A 19,731-nucleotide genomic window follows, 5' to 3' on the forward strand; every position below is an offset into this window, starting at 1 on the left:
ACATTTATAACGAAATTAAACTTCTTTTTCCAGGATGACCGACTTCTATTAAGCATGTTTGATAAATAATATAAAGGTTTGAATGGTGATTTATTACATGATAGAGGTTACGATAAAAAAAAAAGTAGGATAATTTGAATAGATTTGGAACTTCAAATTATTATAATCAATAAAAGTAATGATAATAATGTAATGTAATATTTGTAATGTAATAATGATATATACAATGTAATATTTTTAGAACAAAGAGATATAATAAAATTTTATGTAAATATCATAAAATTTAATGTAAATATAATTAAATGTAATGTGAAAAATTTTATTTACATTCTAAAATTTCTTCTGCAGTAAACTTCTTCAATGTCAATCAGAATTAATATATTTTTAAATTGTGGCGCCATCTATTTATTATAAGCCGAAATATGTTTCCATTCGTATAGAAAAGTTCAATAAATTGACATATATATAAAACAGTTATGTGTTATGTTGATTTGTAGCAATGTAAAATAACGAAATTACAAGAATCGCTCTAAAAAATTTAAGGTCTTTATTTATTTATTATTTTTTATTTTATTTTTTTGGTTTTAAAGACAGAGTGGCGTAATTAAAACGATTGAAACACACTACACTGCAGCTATTTTATTGTTATTACAATAAATATTTCAATTAATATTTTTTAAATAAATGCACATAAATTTATAGGCACTTTCACTTCATTTTTTACGAAATAGTGAATAAAAAATATATATAGTGAACTCATTTTATGATTAAAATATATGCAGTAATAATTTAATTCGTTAGATGGCGACACTGATAATACAGTATAAAAAGATTTTTCCAGTTTCGTAAAAGCAACTTTATCATAGCGAATATTCCGAAAAAACTTTTTGCTCTCAAAGTTGCTTCAGTTTATTCAGTTTTTAGTATACTATATGGTTTGATATATATAAATGTTGAAAACTGAGTTGTATTTTACGAATTGTAAAATCAGGCAAAACTCGATAACAACTACAATATTGGTGTAGAGCCTGGGTGACAAATTCAATATGGCGTCTTGCTAATATGTTTGTTGTTTTGGGATGACGTGGAAATTTAAAAATTCCTTTTGCTCTTGTAATGTTCGCAATGGAGTGACAGTGCATATTCAGTTACATTGATTAACTTTGTTTCTCTGAAAATTATTTGAGATATAAAATGTTTGAAATTACAGATTTTCAAAGTAAGAGTAATGAATTTTCTCACATCAGACCCCACCGGTTTCTGATGTGAAACTTTTATGCTATCATTAATCAAAATAATCGTTCATTGCCAAATTTATTAGATTTTGCTCTGTTTAACATATTTAATACACAATTTTTATGGTCACTAATATTAAAATATATGCTAATAGACTTTTTTTTCATATTTAGAAAGATATCACTGTGAAAATAATGTTTATTTTTATCTACTTATTCCTGATATTTTAATTGTTATTTTATTAATTAATTGAGTGAGATATTATGCAGCATATTTACTATTTATTAAATAGTATCTATACTTTTTAGTAGATTAGTCAGTTTTAATAATTCATCCAAATTTAATAACCTTGTTTCCAAGAAAATTGCGGGAGGATTAAAAATGTTTGAGATTTTCTGAGTAAGTTCTAATATCTTGAGCAATAACTTTCTTTTCATCTCTGAATCCAAGTGGTATGTGATGATAAAATTTCATGTGATCATTACTGCAGCAAAAATAATCTTTCAAATGAATATATTGTTAATCTCTCAGTTTTTATGACATAACAAATTTTTTACTTGCTGGTCTTCTTATAAATATGCAAAGTTTAATGTGTTTTTTTCTTTTGTATTGCAATTTCGATAAGTATAAAAAGTTTTAAATTTAAAACATGATATCAAATTCCGTATTTTCATTTATTTTATTGAAAATGAGGAAAGATTTCCTTATCAATGGTACCTATGACCAAAAGAGTCATCATTGTTATATAGATATGGTTCTCCTTTATTGTGTTATTTGATAATGTAAAATTTTTCATGATTTATGTTATCGACAATGACTTTTATATACATTTATTGTAACATAAGAAGTCCTATCAATGGTGTTTACATTATGAATGTAAACAACAACAATCTCAAGCTCTTGGCCTGCTCTGTTTCCTGTTAGAAAGTATACAGTTGCTTAATACAGCTTATTCTGCCTAGCGATGTTTTCCAACGGATAACATTGTTTTTAATAAAAGAAATAAATTACATAATTTCTGGGCTCAAATCTGCTGTATTTCATGAGATATTAAGTAATTCTGATGAGTTTGAAGTGAAAATTTGTTTTAGTTCTTTATAGATATATGGTTAGTAAAGGTGACATGGTTGCTAGATTTAGAAAGAACTCTCTTTTTTGGCAATCCGGAGTTGGCCTATTTTTATTACTCTTTGTTAACTTGTTGCAAGCCCTGAACCATCATACGCCATACCTGCCAAGTCTCCTGTTTTTTAACGAAGACTCCTGTTTAGTAACGACCATGTCCTGTTTACCAATATATTCTCAAATTTCTCCTTATTTGTGGAAGAAATTTTTTTTTTAAAAACTAAAATTTTGGTGATAAAATATCTGTTAATGGCAAATATACTTCTCTTATTCCTCAAGGGAGTCTCAAAACACAATTATCTCATTATGAGCCACGGCTTCAAAATACACGGGAAACAGTAACCCTGAAGTATCAGCAGCATTGGCACGACAGCCCTCTGTGAGCCTAGGCCTTCCTCAGAAGCTTTTCCCATTCTGCCCTTCTCTCAGCAATTGATTTCCAGTTCTTTACTTTTAGGATGGCAAAATCCTCATCCACACAGTCTTTCCATCTCTTTTTGGGCCTTCCTCTTGGCGTTTTATTGGAGGGGGTTGTATTAAAGATTCTTAATGCTGTTCGTTCTGGGCTCATTATCACTATATGCCCGGCCCATCTGATTCTACTTAGTTTAATAGATTTAAACCCTGAAGTGTAAGCAGTAAAGAACTTGCATTGCACCCTAGTGTAGAAAACACCATCCTTTGAGGGAATATTTCTCTATCGTAGGGGTGCACGACCTTTTAAAGTGAAGGGCTACTTGCACAACGAGTAGATTAACGAAGGGCCGCAAGCATATTTAGTCATGTTAGCGGCAAATATGATGATGTTTTTTATAGAAACATTAGTGTTGGAAGCAGTATGTTTTTCATCAGTAAGCTTAATAGCAAATTAGCTGAATATTAAATACTTTTAATAAAATGAAAAATCTTTTTTCCCCAATAATTAATTTAATAAAATGTGTACATAAATATATATTTAAATATAAAGGAAGGAGGGATAAATTCTAACCAAGAAAAAAAAACTGCAGAGCTCACAGAGTGAAAGTGCAAGGAAAAAATATATATACAGTCGAACCCCGCTATAGTGAACCGTCTGCGGACTCAGTAATGTGTCCACTATAACCGATGGTTCACTATATCCAAATTTTTTGAAGAATATTTTTTGCATAAGACAGTTGAATGATTGAAAATTGGCTTTGCAATTTTGCATAAGTTATTTAAAAAATTATTAACTAATTAACAGATAATAAAGCAAAAATTGATGGAAAAAGTAATTACGTCGCTAAATATTAGTTTTATTTTCACTTTTTATGAAAAAAATTTGTGATTTTTGATTGAACACAATTTGATTTTAAATTGAGTTCATCAATTTTCTTATCTACAATGTGCAAAGAATGCAAGATTTTTACATTTTGAACAAGATTTCGAACCATCTTAACAAAGCATCTTCTACGTTTTCTCTTTCAGCTCCACGCAGTTTTTTCGATGAAACCATGTTTTTGTCGTATGCCGCAAGAATTGCACTTCGATTTTTCCAAATGTTTGAAACTGTAGATTTTGACAAGGAAAATTCCTTACACAGTGTCGATTGATTGGTTCCATCATCAATACGCTTTACAATTTTAACTTTGTCCTCTATCGAAAACGCTTTTCTCTTTAGAGAATTTGCCATTTTCACTGCTTTTGAAATAAAAATCTTGTCTCAAATAGATAATGTAAGAATATGAAGAGAGCAGCTGTAGAATGAGTTAAATTGTTCCCCTTCTTGATTGTCAAGGGGTGATTTGTAAAGAATATGGTTTGAACAGATAAGAAAATTCCAAAAATTCAGCAGGTGGCCAAGTTAACTAGTTGTAGAGCAAGCTTGGGGAAAAGAGATAAAGCGAGGCTTGTCAGGGAGGGGGGAGTATAAGATAAATGATCTGTTTGACATTTATTACAGTATAGTTAAAAGTGATAAGCATAAAGGAGAGTAATATGACACATTTTATAGGAATGCATTCATTTTCAGTCCCAACACCTACAAGTTTAAAGATGGAGGACTGAAAAAGATATTTAAAGAAATGAAATTTGAGTCCACTATAACCGAGTTTCCAAGTTCTAAGCTGTTCACTATAAGCGTTAAAAATAACATTATTTAAATAGGAATACGGACGGGACCGCTAAAAAAGTTCACTACATCCGAGTGTTCACTATATCCCAGGTTCACTATAGCGGGGTTCGACTGTATACATATTTTCTAGAGTAATATAAATTTGAATTAAATATTTTTATTAAAGAAAATTTATAACGTTTAAACAAAAATTAAAACAAATCCATTATAGTATAAAATAAAATTCAATATTTTTCTTTAAAAAAAATTCTTTGCATTCAGAAGCTTCCGCGGGCCGCACATCAACAGTCAACGCGCCCACGGCTGGCAGGTTGAGCACCCCTACTCTATCAGTATCTGTGATCACCAACTACTATCACCAAGGTGCCAAAGGGTTTTTTGTGTTTATCAAAATTTGAATTATGCATTATCTGTGGTTGTTTGTATAGAAGTGGCTACAGTTATTCTCTTCAGTCACTTTCTGTAATGTATTTTCAGTTTCTCCCTATCCACTGCCTGATTGTCATAAAAATTAGGTAATTTAAACGCAGTTGCCATGTTCATTCTATTGATATAATGCGTTTTGACTGCAAAGAAATTCTGAAATATTTTTTCTTTGCTTCATCACTATAAATAGCCATCTAAATGCTTCTCTCGTATTAAATTTAACTGTCAATTATTTTGAAACTGTAATTATTTTAATTTGTTTAAATTAATTATTGTAAAATGTATGTTTTGCTATATCATTAGAAATTTTATGTTTACTATTGAATTGTAATATTATTGTATATCATAAATATAATTACAGAAATATCTAATTATTACGGAAATATCTAAAATATATCTAATACAGAAATACAGATAATATATACAGAAAATATATCTATACAGAAATATCTAATTATATATATTGGTTAGTTTTTAATTAATATGCAATTATTTCTTTTTTTCATTCAGAAATATAAATTCATTCTTTTTTATCTTTCCTGACATTTAGAAATAGGAATAGGATTAACAGGGTTTGGACTTTTTTTCCTGTTTCTTGGAGTTGTCTTTATATTTGACAAGGGACTTTTAGCTCTAGGAAATGTATGTATTCACTTTTAATAACTTACTGATTATGTTTTGCTCATATTACCTTATAAATTGTTAATAATTTGTTTACTGCACAAAAATGTCAAAGAGGTGTACGTTCCTGGGCATTTAGAAAATTTATAGAGGTTCTTAAAGCAGTCAAGCCAAAAATTAAAGATTTTGAAAATTTATTTCTTTAAGATATTTTTTTTAATGCTTGCAAATAAGGAAATCTTAGTCTTCTTTCACTTCTTTTATGAAATGGTCTAAGATTACCCAAAATATAATAAATATAGGAACAGTCTATAATAAGTTAGCATGATTTTATCTCATTACAATGAAAATAATTAATCATACTTTTATACAGTTTAATTTTTTAATAATTCAGTAATAATTATAATAATTTTATTACTATAATTATTACTGCATTATTATTTTACTGTCTTATTGTTCCTCATGTCATATTATTCCATGTATTATTTTATGATTATTTTTATGTATTATTATGATTAACCCCTTACCTGCCGAGCAAAATTCACTCCCCATTGCCACCGTTTTTCGCTCAAGTGCGCTTTGTTACGTGGTGTTTTGGTAGGGGGAAAAGATGCACGCTTTGCAATTTAAAAACAGTTTACTTTTGCAAGAGAAGAAAAAGAGAAAATACAAAACTTAAATTAAAGAATAAAAATACAATATAAAAGATGTTAAAACTTAGCTGTTGTGTGATAAATCCTGAAACATGGTTGGACACACTAACCAACATCACATTCATTGCACTGATAACGGGATTCTCGACGAAAATATACGGGAAACGAAAACGAAAGAAGAATAACCCCGACCTTACTCAAATAGAAACACACAAGCAATAAATATTATGATATAACTTTTCCAACACATCTTTTTCCCATTCCCCCTCCTCCGAAATTGGTAATACATTCATTGCAAACACTTTCAAGGTAATTTTACTGCATTTAGAAGGCGGGGGTGTAGTTCAATTTATAACAGCGCAATGCAAAGCCTCATACTTAGGGAAAGCATATATATAGGTTCAGCTCTGGCAGCAGCTCTCACACTGAAATTTTCCTTTTCAATCATTAAAAGAAATTTGCTATTTTTGCTTTCTAGAAGTTTAGTATCCTTTTTAGGCTTATAATTTCTCACCTTATTTATATTAAGTTAATTTATCAACTTAAAAATTATTCTAACAATGTACACACATAAAATTAAGATAGAAGCAAGGTAAGACAAGCTAGAAATGGTGCTTATCAGAACACATTTGTCTTGTATACAGTTGAAAACAAATTTTTATTTTATTATAGTTAAAATATATTTAATAGTTGCTCCCCTTAATAAATATGAACTGTTATTTAAGAAAAGACAATTAACTATTTATTAGCTATTTCTTATTTTATTTATAACAAAAAATGACAATGATCAGGAATTACCCCAGTGATCAATAATTACCCCATCTGTAGGGGGCAACATTTGATATAGTTTCCTATAATCAATTATAATGTTTACAGTAGATGTGAAACAATTAAACAAAAGCTTACAAAGCGAGATTTAAATTAGTTCTCTAACCACTAAATATAGTGGAATTTAAATTAGATCTCTAATGATTAAAGCTGGAATTAAATTAGTTCTCTAATGACTGAATAAAGCAGGATTTAAATTAGTTCCTTAATGTAATTTTCTTCAATCACGTGGAGCTTGACTTTAACTCGCCATCTTGTTTATAAACTATTAGCTGGCTCTGAGGTCACAGGTCACGTGCTTGTATATCAGTGAACTTCTTCCTCTCTAGTTGCAAATACCCAATTTTTAAAAATAATTTTTTCGTATTCTCAGAAATACTTTTATTTTAGTATTTTGAAACTTAATTCATTAGTAAATATTTCTTCTTTTTTTAAACATGATAGAATGTATTTTAAAATTCCAGGAATTTTTTCAAATTAAATAAACAAAATTTCAAGACGGAACTTTTTTTCATAAATACATTAAATAGAATTAATAAACTAATAAAATAATACAGTATCTCAAACTTATAAATTATTTCTTTTGGGTATTATCTATAATAGACGATAAATGTAATGTTACGCAAATCATGCCTTCGATTGAAAATGTAGCCATTTTTATTTTCGAATTTTAACATTTTACAAAATTTTCAATTTAAAAACTTTTCAAGCACGAATTTCTTTTCCCACTAATTTATAAAATGAAATAAACATACATAAGTCAATAACTCTGTATCTGAAATTTACCAATTATATCTTTTAGATTTTAACTATAATAAGTGATAAATATGTTGCTATGCAAATTCAGCCTTCCATTAGAAATATAGCCATTTTTAATTTGAAGTCCACAATCCCAAGAAGAAAAGTGTAAATTTTGTAACACGCAAATTTAGTTATATTAATAATTATTTTCTATTTAGCAAATATTTTAGTATGTATCGTCATACTTATTTTTAGAATACCTTTATTTTGCATTACCTTTAAAAATTTTACTGTTTTTTCGAATTTTTAAAGAAAATAAAAGTTTCTCAGCAGACGTATGTTTTTAAATTACTTCTCAATATGCAACACTAACATAGAAAGCATCATTTAAAGGTGGGATTTTATAGATTAAGTTTAAATCTCTAGCGCGTTAAATAAACCGGAACTCCAGGAAGTAACCTGCATGTCCCAGGGGCTCTATATTTTCAGGTGAGCTGCATATGACGTCACAACGCGTTGGAGAAGGGGCGGGCTGATTTAACGAAGCGAAAAATCGATGGTCTGGGTGGAATTCAAACAAACGGGCTTGCTGCGCCCTAGCTGTCTGCTACAGTTTTGGTTAATTTCAGCCCCTGGAAAAAGGAATAGGCGTTCGTAACAAAAGCTTTTAAAATTGCGCCGAGTATATTTTTCTTTATCATTTCTCTTATAATAATTCAGGCGCTTATAAGGCAAGTAATAAGAAAGTTAGCACTCATATTTTTCATAAGAAATGAGTTAAAACTAACTTTAAATTTTACCCGACTTAAAATCTATGGGCGTAAAATAATTTTCCCACTTTACTAAAAAAGTGTTTAAAGTTGGAATGCCATTATAACGTTTTCTGAACACACAACTCAATAAATGGAACAACTTAAATGGAACAACTCAACAACTTAATAAAACAGCGGAATATACTTTTTGTGTTACAAATTTTTATTTAGGATGTAAATTAATGCATTTCTATGTAATTAAAAATGACTAAACTTGGAAAAGTAATGCAATTTTGGAGCAAGCGATTTTATAAATGATAGATTTTTGTAAAAATTTATGATTTCTTAACTTTGGATTTTTTATTGTGGAATAAAATAAAACAAGTGAATACACTACCATTTTGTAAATTGTTAAAAATGGTAGTGTATTACAATATTAGTTACAATTTATTGTATTTTCAAGTTATTAAAAATAACTATAGACTGACCAAAAATATAGTTTTTTGAGTTAATAACTCTATAAATGAAGGATTATTGTTATCGTTTCCTATTTTTAGACTAATTGTGGAATAAAATACAAAACACGACAATGTACCTTGTAGCTTGCATATATTATACAGGTAACANTAAAAGAATTGTACATGAATGAAATAAAAGTATTCTTGAATAGTACTATAGATAAATAAACCTGTTTATGACGAACCAAGCACTTAGTCCCTAATATTTTAACCTGTATGGCAAGGCCAAACTTCAGTTATGTACTATTCAATGAGAGGACCAATTGAACTTGATTACTGATTTATCTTCCTTTGTTTAAATTGAAGAGTCAAACAATATTAATAAAACATTATACTTTTAAAAACAAATATTCTCTAGTATATTTAATTATCAATATGTTATTAGTTCTATGTTTATTTTACCTCTTAAATATTGTTCAGATAAAATAGTGAGATAATTTGAGTAAAAGGGTTTCGGACAGTTTTGGACAGGACGGTTTAAACCAGGGTTTAAACCGTGGATTAATCCATTCTGTCTTAAACCTTGCCAACCCTGGTACTTATGTCTGGATCACTTAACTCTCCTTTCTGGAGGCAAAGGATCATAGAAAAAACATATGTCGTAAAGGAGTTTTTGCCTAATGTTGATTCTCTAATCAAAAAATTGTTTCCTTTATGCAAAATATTTAAAAAATCCCCTTTAAAATGAAGCTCAGCAAGATTACACAAAGGAAAAGTTCAAAAACTAACTATGGATAGTGTTTTCTATGCTAGTTCTTGACTGCCTGTACTTCTGGGTTACTGTTTTTGATGTGTTTTGAAGCTATTTGGCTCACAACTTGATCATTGTGTTTTGAGACTATCTTGAGTAGTATTTCTTGCATATGTGTGTTTGTCACCCGATTTATTATTTGCATTTAAAAAAAGAATCATTATAGGAATCATCATTTGAAGACCTGTTATTTCAAAATGAAAGAATTGTTATAAAACACTTCTTACTTTGTTAACAATATACCAGCTTAGAAATTTAAACCTAAATGATAATTTGTAAATTAGCTTAAACAATATGCTAACACTTATGTATGATGGTGACATGATCTAACAGTCTTTTAGATATGCTAGAATGATTTCTTAAATTGAAATACAAAAAGCTCTGATCAATATGAGGTAGACAGTAACTATTCCTGAGCAAAAATTCCATAAGGTTCTGTGATGCTTCTCCCAATTAGAATAGCTATCAAAAGTCTTTGCTAGAGTGGCAACTGTTATCTGCAAAATCACAGCCAGCCCGCAGACCTGAGAACGAACATAGCGTTTTTAAATCTCCCAGGGTTGCCACAGGTGACTATTTGCAACTATTTTCGACCTAAGGTGACTATGGTAAATTTTTTTTGCTTGAGAATGAACTATTTTCAGGAAAAGGAGACTATTGGGAGACTTTTCTGTATTCCTAGTGGTGTTTTTTAGCATAAATTGGGTTGATAACCTGCAGCCCGCGGGAGATTCTAAACACAGTGAATATTTTTTTCTTAGAAAATAAAAAATTTTGAATTTCAAATTTGAGTCATCACTTTTTAATACTCTCAATTTGCGCAGATTTCATTGGAGGTCTTATTTTGTTTCTCGATCACCTTTGTAATGGATGTTGCTACGAAATTCTGCATGATTTAAAAAAATATATTTGATACGACATTACTATGCGTGAATTTCGAATTTGAGTAATCACTTTTCACAGTATGTATATATATATATTCTAAATCAATTATTGATAAAAGGGAAAAAAATTTTAGAAATTTTTTTTTTTTAATGACGAAAAAGTTTTTTTTTTAATGAATTCTAGTAATTAAAAGTATTTAACTTTCAGCAAATATACTTATTTTTTATATAAAAATTTAGTGCTAGAGCACTAACATTTATATAAAAATGATATTTGCCACCAACTTGACTAAATGGATCATGTTATTTTAGTTATTCAATAAATTTTTACTCATATTATAGAATAATTTTTGTTGTTTAGGCAACTATTTCCATGCCTTAGACTACTAAAAGCAACTATTTTATTCATTTTTTTTCTCTGGCAACCCTGTAAGCACATCAAAGTTGAAGAGAATATTAACAGATTTTATCAATATATGTATTTTTATATAATGAATATTAGAGGATGAAGTGGGAAATGGAAACAAGTACACTGAAAAAGGACAGATTGAAAATGATGTATCAAAGATGTCATTAACTTAATGTTAGCCATACAAAACTCAAAGGTTCTCAGAGTTCTGTACAAATAAAAACGAAAGTGACTTTTATAATCAGCAAAAAAATTAGTCTTTTAGGAAGAGGTGGTTAATGTGGTGGAATAAATTATTTTCTTTTGAATTTTGTTAATTTTTGATAAAAGAAAGTTTTAGACATTTTGCATAGTTATCTTATTTATATAAATAACTATATAACGATGTCTTCCTTTTCTTCATAGTGGATTCTTACCTGTGGCTGTTAATTTTTTACGAAGGGTTCCAATACTAGGCACTATTTTAAATTTTCCAATCTTAAATAAGGTATGTATTTATTTACGTTATTGTAATACAAAAATGTATCTGTAAATTCTGTACAGTCAAAACTGTGAGTTTTTTTTTTGTTTCTTTAAATCTAGATGAAATTAAATTTTTAGAAATAAATTTATACCTAAAGTCTTAAAAATAAAACACAGAGTGTTCCCTAGGAATAAAAAGAGCACTTCCTCTCAGAAAAGGGCACTTAACACTGTTAAAATGTATCAAAATGTGTAACATTATGTAATAACTTAATTTTATCCTCAGTTTTCAAATTACCCTCCTCTACTATTTTATATGTGTATTTTTTTTATTAAATAAAAAGGTTTATACTTAAAAAATAGTTTTAAAATTTAAAATCACTTTGAAATTTATTAATATCCTCCCAGTTGAGAATAATCCTAACAATGTAAATATTTAGAATTAAACCTATAAACTCAGATAATTTTACCAGTTTGTTATTATAATTTTAACAGTGAATTAATTTTTTTCGTAATGGAATATGAATAAAAAGGCAGGGTTTTTAAGAGATAACAGCTTATTTTTACAAAGAGGGTGCATTTCTTGGGATCAAAGGGCAAACAGAGCAGGCCGCCCTTCACTAAACAATTAGGGGGGACACTGAAAATGTTTTGTAAAAATTATTTCTTTACCATGTTTATACTTTTAAACTTGATGAAATTTCACTTTTATTGTTATAATTTAGTTTGATAAACCTTGTTTTAAGAATCACTTAATTATCCAAATTCAAAATTTGTATTCTACTCTAATAAACAAGCAATAAAAGTTGGATAATCATATTTTTGTAGCATTTTTGAGTACATGCAACCTTTGTTGTACTACTTTTAATTGCTGGTCGTAGCATAGAAATAATATAACTTTTATGACTAAGTAGAAAAAAATTTATAATAATGATGCTTTTTTATGTATAGTTCAAATTTTCAGAAGCTCAATTTGCTAAAATATAAATTTAAAAAAAAAAAGAAAACTAAATACCGTTGTCAAGTTTAAATTAAACAAATTAAAATGTTAAAATATGCAGCATCATTTATTTATTTATCATCAATTCAACTTCATTTTTAATAGTAGATATGATATTAAAGTTTAAATCTCAGGGGAATCTTTTTTTTTTTTTACTTTTATTATAAAGATTCTAATTTGTTATTCTCCTTTGATTTTTGCTTTTAAATGTAAGCCTAGCTATGCCACATTTCTTTTTCATACCATTAATTACTTATTTGATGATTTTCATGTTTTTCTCTACAGCTCTATTCTATTATGGTATTCTCTTGGTAATGTGGTACTAATTAATATGGATTTCTGGTTAATGTGGATTTATTTGTGGTTCTTGGCAATTTCTAATAATAGTGATTAGATAAACACTTTTGTTCACAATTTACTGTAATTTTTTCCCCTTCACGTTAATAACTAAGAATTATCACTTTTTAAAATACTATTTTTTTCTGAAAACGCTAATTTCCTACCCCGGATTATATTATCCTTATAAAATGGACGACATTAGTTCACTTTAAACTTATTTCCTATTAAAATTAGTAAAAAAAGCTTTTAAACTGTTTTATATTTTGCAAAACGTAGATACAAAGTGTCCTACTTCCTACCCAGAATTATCCATATAAAATGGAGGACAGAAGTTCACTTTAAACTAATTTTCGATTAAAATTAGTAAAAAAAAGCTTTTGAACTATTTTATATTTTGCATAACGTCTATACAAAGTTTCCTACATAGAATTATCCCTATAAAATGGAGGACAGACGTTCACTTTAAACTAATTTCCTATTAAAATTAGTAAAAAAAGCTTTTAAACTATTTTATATTTTGCATAACGTAGATACAAAGTTTCCTACCCAGAATTATCCCTATAAAATGGAGGACAGAGGTTCACTTTAAACAAATTTCCTATTAAAATTAGTAAAAAAACTTTAAAACTATGTTATATTTTGCATAGCATAAATCCAAAATTGTAGTTTTATTTTTTATTTTGTAAATGTATCAAAATCCTATATGCATGTCAATAGTTTGCACTAAATAAGGATACTTACAGTTTTTTTTCTTCTCTTTTTTTTTCTTTTGCTTAGCTTGGTTAACATCCTGCCAATGGTAATTAGCATTTTAGCTTTACTCTCTATCACAATCCTATTTGTTAACTTATACAGTGAACTTTCTTAAACTAGCCATTCTTTTGTTGATTTTAATACTTTTTTTTTGCTAGTGTACTAAGGTGTGCATGCTCTACCCTGGCTCAAAATTACCAGTAGCCTGTTGGTTTGGGATTTATAATATTTGACTCAAACCACCAGAAATTAAATAACTGTGGTCTCTTGGACCAGCAATCAGTATAAAAGAATGGTATTCTATTTTGGATTTTTTTTTATTGCTATTAGTATTTTAAGTTTCATGTTTTGGTCTTCGGCATCCCCGTAGCAGAATCACGGAGACATTGTTGCAGAACGTTCCACAGTTCTTGCAGAAAGAAATTTCTTTTAAAAAGTTTTTTTTTTAAAAAAAAATTATTATTATTACAGAAATTTGAATTATGCATTTAGATAATCACTTTTTGACACTCTCAATGTATGCCAATAGTATCCTAAATCTATACAGTCGAACTCGTTTATAACGAGCTCGGATTTAACGAGGGAAACGAGAATATTTGGTTGGATCAATGTTAAGTCTATGAAATAGAAGTCGCTTTTAACGAGAAAGACCCGGTTTTAGCGAGCAATATTTTTCTGTCTTGCAATATTTTTCCTCATCTTTTATTAGTCTTTTATTGGTCTTATCTTTTTTTCAAAATTATAAGAAATGCGCGCAAAATCAAAAAAAAACGAGAACTGAAACTTAATTGCCCTTATCGCTCTAATCTAAAGCATGGGAAAAGTCACGTGAGAGTAGGCGGTCATGACCGATAAAAGTATTTATTTAAATTTAGCAATCAAGAAAAGTATTTGATTAAATTAATTAATGTAAATAAAGTAAGTAAGTATTAATTAAATTTTAAGTAAACCCCCCCCCCTCTTCTGGTTGCACACCTGCCTCAAGGACCCGTTTATTACGAGCACTCGGATTTAACGAGTACAATGTTACGGTCCCTTTGTGCTCGTTATAAACGAGTTCGACTGTATAATGTATCGATTGTATTTTTGGCAGTTATTGATATTGATTTTCGCATGGATTTTAAATATCCCGATATATTTCAAACAATATGGAAAATTCGAATTGTGCATTTGAATATTTACTTTTTAAGGCAATAATTCTATTGAATTTTTGGCAGTTATTGCTGTTGACTTCTCTATAGTTTGTAAATCCAATATTTTATAGTTTGTAATACAATATTATTTATTATGACAGCCTAATCTCGAACATACATTTGAGATGTCCGATTCGCGTTATTACGTTGCGATCTTTTTTTTTCTTGTGATGATTACTTACAAAATGAGAAGGAAATAATTTGTGCGTTCCCCACCATACAACAAAATGCGAAAATATCACCTATAATATTAGAATAAAATTACATGTTAAATTTTAAAAAAAATTATAATTAGTTTTTTTTTTTTTTTGTAAACACACTGCTTTTGTTATTTTAAATTTGTAACATATATGTTTGTTATTATTAAAAGTATCTTGCAGAAAGATATTAGTGCTAGAGAGTTTTGTTGCAGATAGTTCGAAAAAATTCTGCCACAGGGTTCGGCATAGTTACAAAATAGCATGTTTCCTCATAATTGTGAATGCTATACATTCAAATTTTCATTTAATTTCTCTTTGTTTTAACGAAAAAATCTAATAGAGACATGTTAATGGATCAGAGAAAATATGTACAAACTAGTAATATTTTATAGTCACTAATCTGTGGGCCAGTGACTAAATTTTCTTAATTTCTACCATTACATTCTATCAGTTTTTCCCTTCATATAGGTAGAACAAAAATATCATTAAAATATATTATTCAATAACTTCTAAATATTTATTAAAAAATATTTAGAAGTTATTGAACTTCCATTCAATTTTTTTCATAGAAATAATGCATTTAGTTCCACTAACAATATTAATTTTTAAAATTGTCATTACATATTTAGCTATTGCTTAGCCTTAAGTTCATTTTACAAAGTTGCGCAAAATATTATAAGGATTAATTTAATATTTTTGTGTTTTATTTAAATTGGCCCTATAGCAGCTCTGAAATGAACTTAATTACCTTTTTTTTTATTCCAATTCAAATATGCTGTATTTTCTGTGGAAGGACTAATTTGTAAAATTTATATTTTAAAACTAATTTTTATTTTATTTAAATTTTATTTTTGTTTTAATTTGCTAAAGTTTAATCATTGCATAATTGTTCAGAAAGCAAGCTGCTCAAAATATGTTTTGACTGTAAAAGTACCGTTAAGTTATTTATAATTAATTCATTATATGGCAACTTCAACTTCTTGTGCCATCAAATGCCACGTTTAGTTCAACTCTTTAAATAATAAGTTATGTGTTTTACACCATCTTAACTGAAGCATGTGAGCTGCACAAATGAATCAAAAAGAATAAAATTAAAAATACTATGTGTGAATTATATGTTTAAAAATGTTCTTACCAATACACATAAAATTTAGATCCCATTAATAATAAGTATTTAATCTATGCATACTTTAAATAAATAGCTATATTGTATAGATTTACAATGTGTTATGTAATTCCTTTAAAATTATCTTATTAGAATTTTTTTTTTGCAATTTTAAATCAAAAAGTTATTTATTTTATTAATTTATCAATTTTTAGTATTTTTTATTTTAATATTTAGTTTGATATTTCTTAAAACAAGGTTTATGGAATACATGTCTAACAAAGTATTTATTTGATATATTTGTCACATCTGCCTGACTATTAGAATTAGGGGTGGGTTCTACAAATCCTGGGTGACATGGTGATAAAAAACTTATCTGTCTCCAAATATATTAGTTAAGTTTATTATGAAAACAAAAAGTTGTTTTATTATTTTCTATTACATAACTTGCTAGTTCTTAAAAATTGGTCCCGGCTCGTAGAAATTTTTTGTAGACCTCTCTCTCTATTATGGGCTAATTTTATGAGCTAAATATCTTTGCAATTTTATCATTTCTTATCTCTAATATTTCTAAAAAAAAAATACTTTTTTTGGTAATTATGATAAATTCTTTACATTTGTTGATTGTATTTTTTACTACCTTGTTTTCTCACTTAAAACAGATATTTTTTTTTTGTTTTGTTTTTACATAAAGCTCAAGTCTTAACTATTTTTGACCTTAGGATAATACTTCTTTATATTTTGCGACATTCATTGGAGTAAAAGGAAAATATTTGAGTGCATCAGTTCCTTTAAACCATGTCTTAATAAGGTTAATTCATTAGTTTTTTTTTAATATTATAAATGATGTTACTGCATTTAGTAAGGTTAACAAGAAATTGAAGGAGGAATAAAATTGCCATTAGAACTATTTTTAGAATCATAATTTTCTCCTGGGTTGCTCCCATTATTTTATTCTTCACGCCATGAATTCTTAAGCATTAGGTCGTACGGACCCATGGGTCTGGTCGAAATTCCTTACAAAAAACATAGTGTTTTATAAGTAGTTAAAGCCAAGAATTCCTTTATTATCTATTTCAAACCTACAATCTGAATATAAGGTCTTCGATATATATATATAGTGTAACTCCCGTTTTATATTATCTGTTTCGTGCATTATCCTGCTATGTCATTTTCTGCTGTTCCGTGAAAATTGCTTACATTGATAATGTTTAGATTTCCCTGATTTTATGTCATCCTTTTGAAGGAAATCCTGCTTGATATGTTTTTCTTAACAAATCAAAATCCTAACAAAGCTCACGCTTTTTTAAAAAGAGAAAGAAAAGTTTGCTTGTCTCACCAGCTAATGAACTTTTTTTTTTCTTTATAGATTATTGATTATATTGCTGGAGATCCAAACAGATCAATGGTGTAAATAATTAAATCAAAGTTTTAATAAAGTTTGTATAAAAATAAATTCTGTAATCCTTTACTCACAAAGAAATGTTTTTTTGTATATTATACAAATGTTTTGTATTTTATGTTTGCCATGAGGCCATTGTATGTATCATCTCCTTAAACTTCACAAATCACTAAATTATTTATATTCCTATCAAATGGTTTTGTTATTTTTCATTCATAAAACGTGTTTTTGTTTTAGAAATGTAAAATTATCTTTATAACTTATAATGTGAAGAAAAAATTACCTGCTAGATTTTTTCTTTTCTTTATTTAATAATCCTTACTCTTTTCTGCAGTTATCTCTAACTCTAAAAAGTAGGTGTCGACCAAAATTTCTTTTAATGAGAAAAAACAATTACATCCCTCTGAACTGTTGGCACAATTTAAATCACTTAATTTTTTTAGAGTAAATCATTAAGTCGAAAATATTTATAAATAAATATTATTTATAAATATAATTTGTAGGTTCTGATTTATTTTAAAGTCTGCTTTCATTGATAATAGAGGTTTATCCAAATAAATAATGAAATTGGGATGTATGTAAAATTATGCTTCAAACTAAACTGAGAAAAAAATATTGGCATGAAATTTTTAAATAATTTTCCATTAGCTGTATATAAAATAATTTGCTGGCAATAAACATATTTCGATTATATCCATTTGGTTTTATGTTTATTTATATACAGGTGCTTTTAAAACTTATTAAATGTGTAGTTAGTGTACATCGCTGATGGAAAAAGAGATGTTCTGCTCAGAGAAACACAATTATTATTTTTTTCATTGGTGAATTCCAGTCTGGACTAATTTAATCTTTATTGGATGTCTGATAAATTGCCTCCCCATCTTTAAAATCATTTTGTTAATTAAATAATAATTTTAAACATTTCAGATAGAAATAAAGTATTTTTGCTGTATTATTGTTTTTAAATNCAATTTGGGGGAAAATAAAACAATTTTATATTTTTCAAACTTGGAGGATTGTTGTGAGGAGTGCAGTTGTCAACTAAGAGAGCTATTTTTTTCTTCTTTCTTTTCATCTCCTTATCCACATCAAGCAGCCAGTTGTTAAATATTTCTTCTGTCATCCAGGCTCTTTTGTTTGCCTTGTAGTCAACTGGTAAACTTTTCACATTCTTAAAACATCTAGGTTTAGCGTATTTGCCTATAACGAACGGCTTCAGTTTATCGGTTCCAGTACTGTTTGCACAAAATAGAACAGTTAACCTCTGTTTTGATTTTTTACCACCTTTACAATTTTCTCCCTTAAATGCCATTGTTTTATCTGGCATGAGCTGATAAAATAAGCCAGTTTCATCAGCATTTCTGACGAAGCTCTCTCCCTCCTACAATACCTCTTTACCCATTTCTACTGCTCTAATTTCCCCTAAAAGTGGCATTTTTTCTCAGAAACAACGAAAGAATATTACATACAAAGGAGATGAAAAAAAAAAACATTTTGTTAACTAACATTTAAGCTCGATGGGGAGTCGTTTTCCAACGGTAGAAAAATCGGAATGGAACTATCAACTATCAAAAGAGGAAAAATTATCGTTGTAGGCATGTTTAACTGAAAAGTGGTTATCGCTATAAACAGGTTAAAAATACATTGAGTAAATAGGAATTTCACCGGGACCTCAAGGAAATATCGCTATAGACAGGTTTATCGTTATACACAGATTTCACTGTATTAAAAATTTAAAAAAAAGAGTTGAATGCAAAATTTTAAGAAAATTTAATTAAATTCAAGAGAAGGAAAAAATGTGGATCAAACTGGTATTGAAACCATAGTGTTGGCACATTTTGAAATTTACATTAAAAAATTAATTTTTGAATTTATATTATATATGTAAATAGATAACCTGAATTAAAAAAAATAGTAAATAAATGTTAAGATCAGTTTCTTCCATGACTTTACAATAACAATAATGAGCATCCTAAAATTCTCCGAAGATTTGAAATTTGTTCTATAAAGTATTGGCAATGGAACAAAAGACAAGTGACAGCTCAGGGACTACAAGAAAGAGCAACACTTTTCCATTGTTATTACCCAATTTGGTGATCCCATTTGATGGACATACTAGAACCATTAACATTTGATTTTTTTATTTATTCATTTTTTGAGCAGAGGGGGAGTTTTTAAAGTTTATGCCGACACATACGCTTCCTTAGGATGAGATATCAGTATTGACAAAATTCATTAATT

The 19,731-nt window shown here is 28.1% G+C and overlaps 1 protein-coding gene across 1 annotated transcript; it reads left to right on the plus strand.

Moving 5' to 3' along the window:
* The first annotated feature begins 823 nt into the window (after positions 1-823).
* LOC122272552 (vesicle transport protein GOT1B-like) lies at positions 824-17,684 on the plus strand. Its single transcript, XM_071181881.1, has 4 exons — positions 824-1,219; positions 5,430-5,521; positions 11,434-11,523; positions 17,458-17,684. The coding sequence occupies exons 1-4, from the start codon at positions 1,195-1,197 to the stop codon at positions 17,500-17,502; spliced, it is 252 nt and encodes an 83-aa protein (XP_071037982.1). The 5' UTR covers positions 824-1,194; the 3' UTR covers positions 17,503-17,684.
* The last annotated feature ends 2,047 nt before the right edge of the window (positions 17,685-19,731 follow it).

This window comes from Parasteatoda tepidariorum, chromosome 6 (assembly GCF_043381705.1).
Source record: "Parasteatoda tepidariorum isolate YZ-2023 chromosome 6, CAS_Ptep_4.0, whole genome shotgun sequence".
NCBI lineage: Eukaryota > Metazoa > Arthropoda > Arachnida > Araneae > Theridiidae > Parasteatoda > Parasteatoda tepidariorum.

Coding starts and splice junctions, on each gene's coding strand:
- LOC122272552 (XM_071181881.1), top strand. CDS start 1,195: ATGTTTGAAATTACAGATTTTCAAA. Junction 1,220..5,429: donor TGAAATTACAGATTTTCAAA/GTAAGAGTAATG, acceptor CCTGACATTTAG/AAATAGGAATAGGATTAACA. Junction 5,522..11,433: donor GACTTTTAGCTCTAGGAAAT/GTATGTATTCAC, acceptor TGTCTTCCTTTT/CTTCATAGTGGATTCTTACC.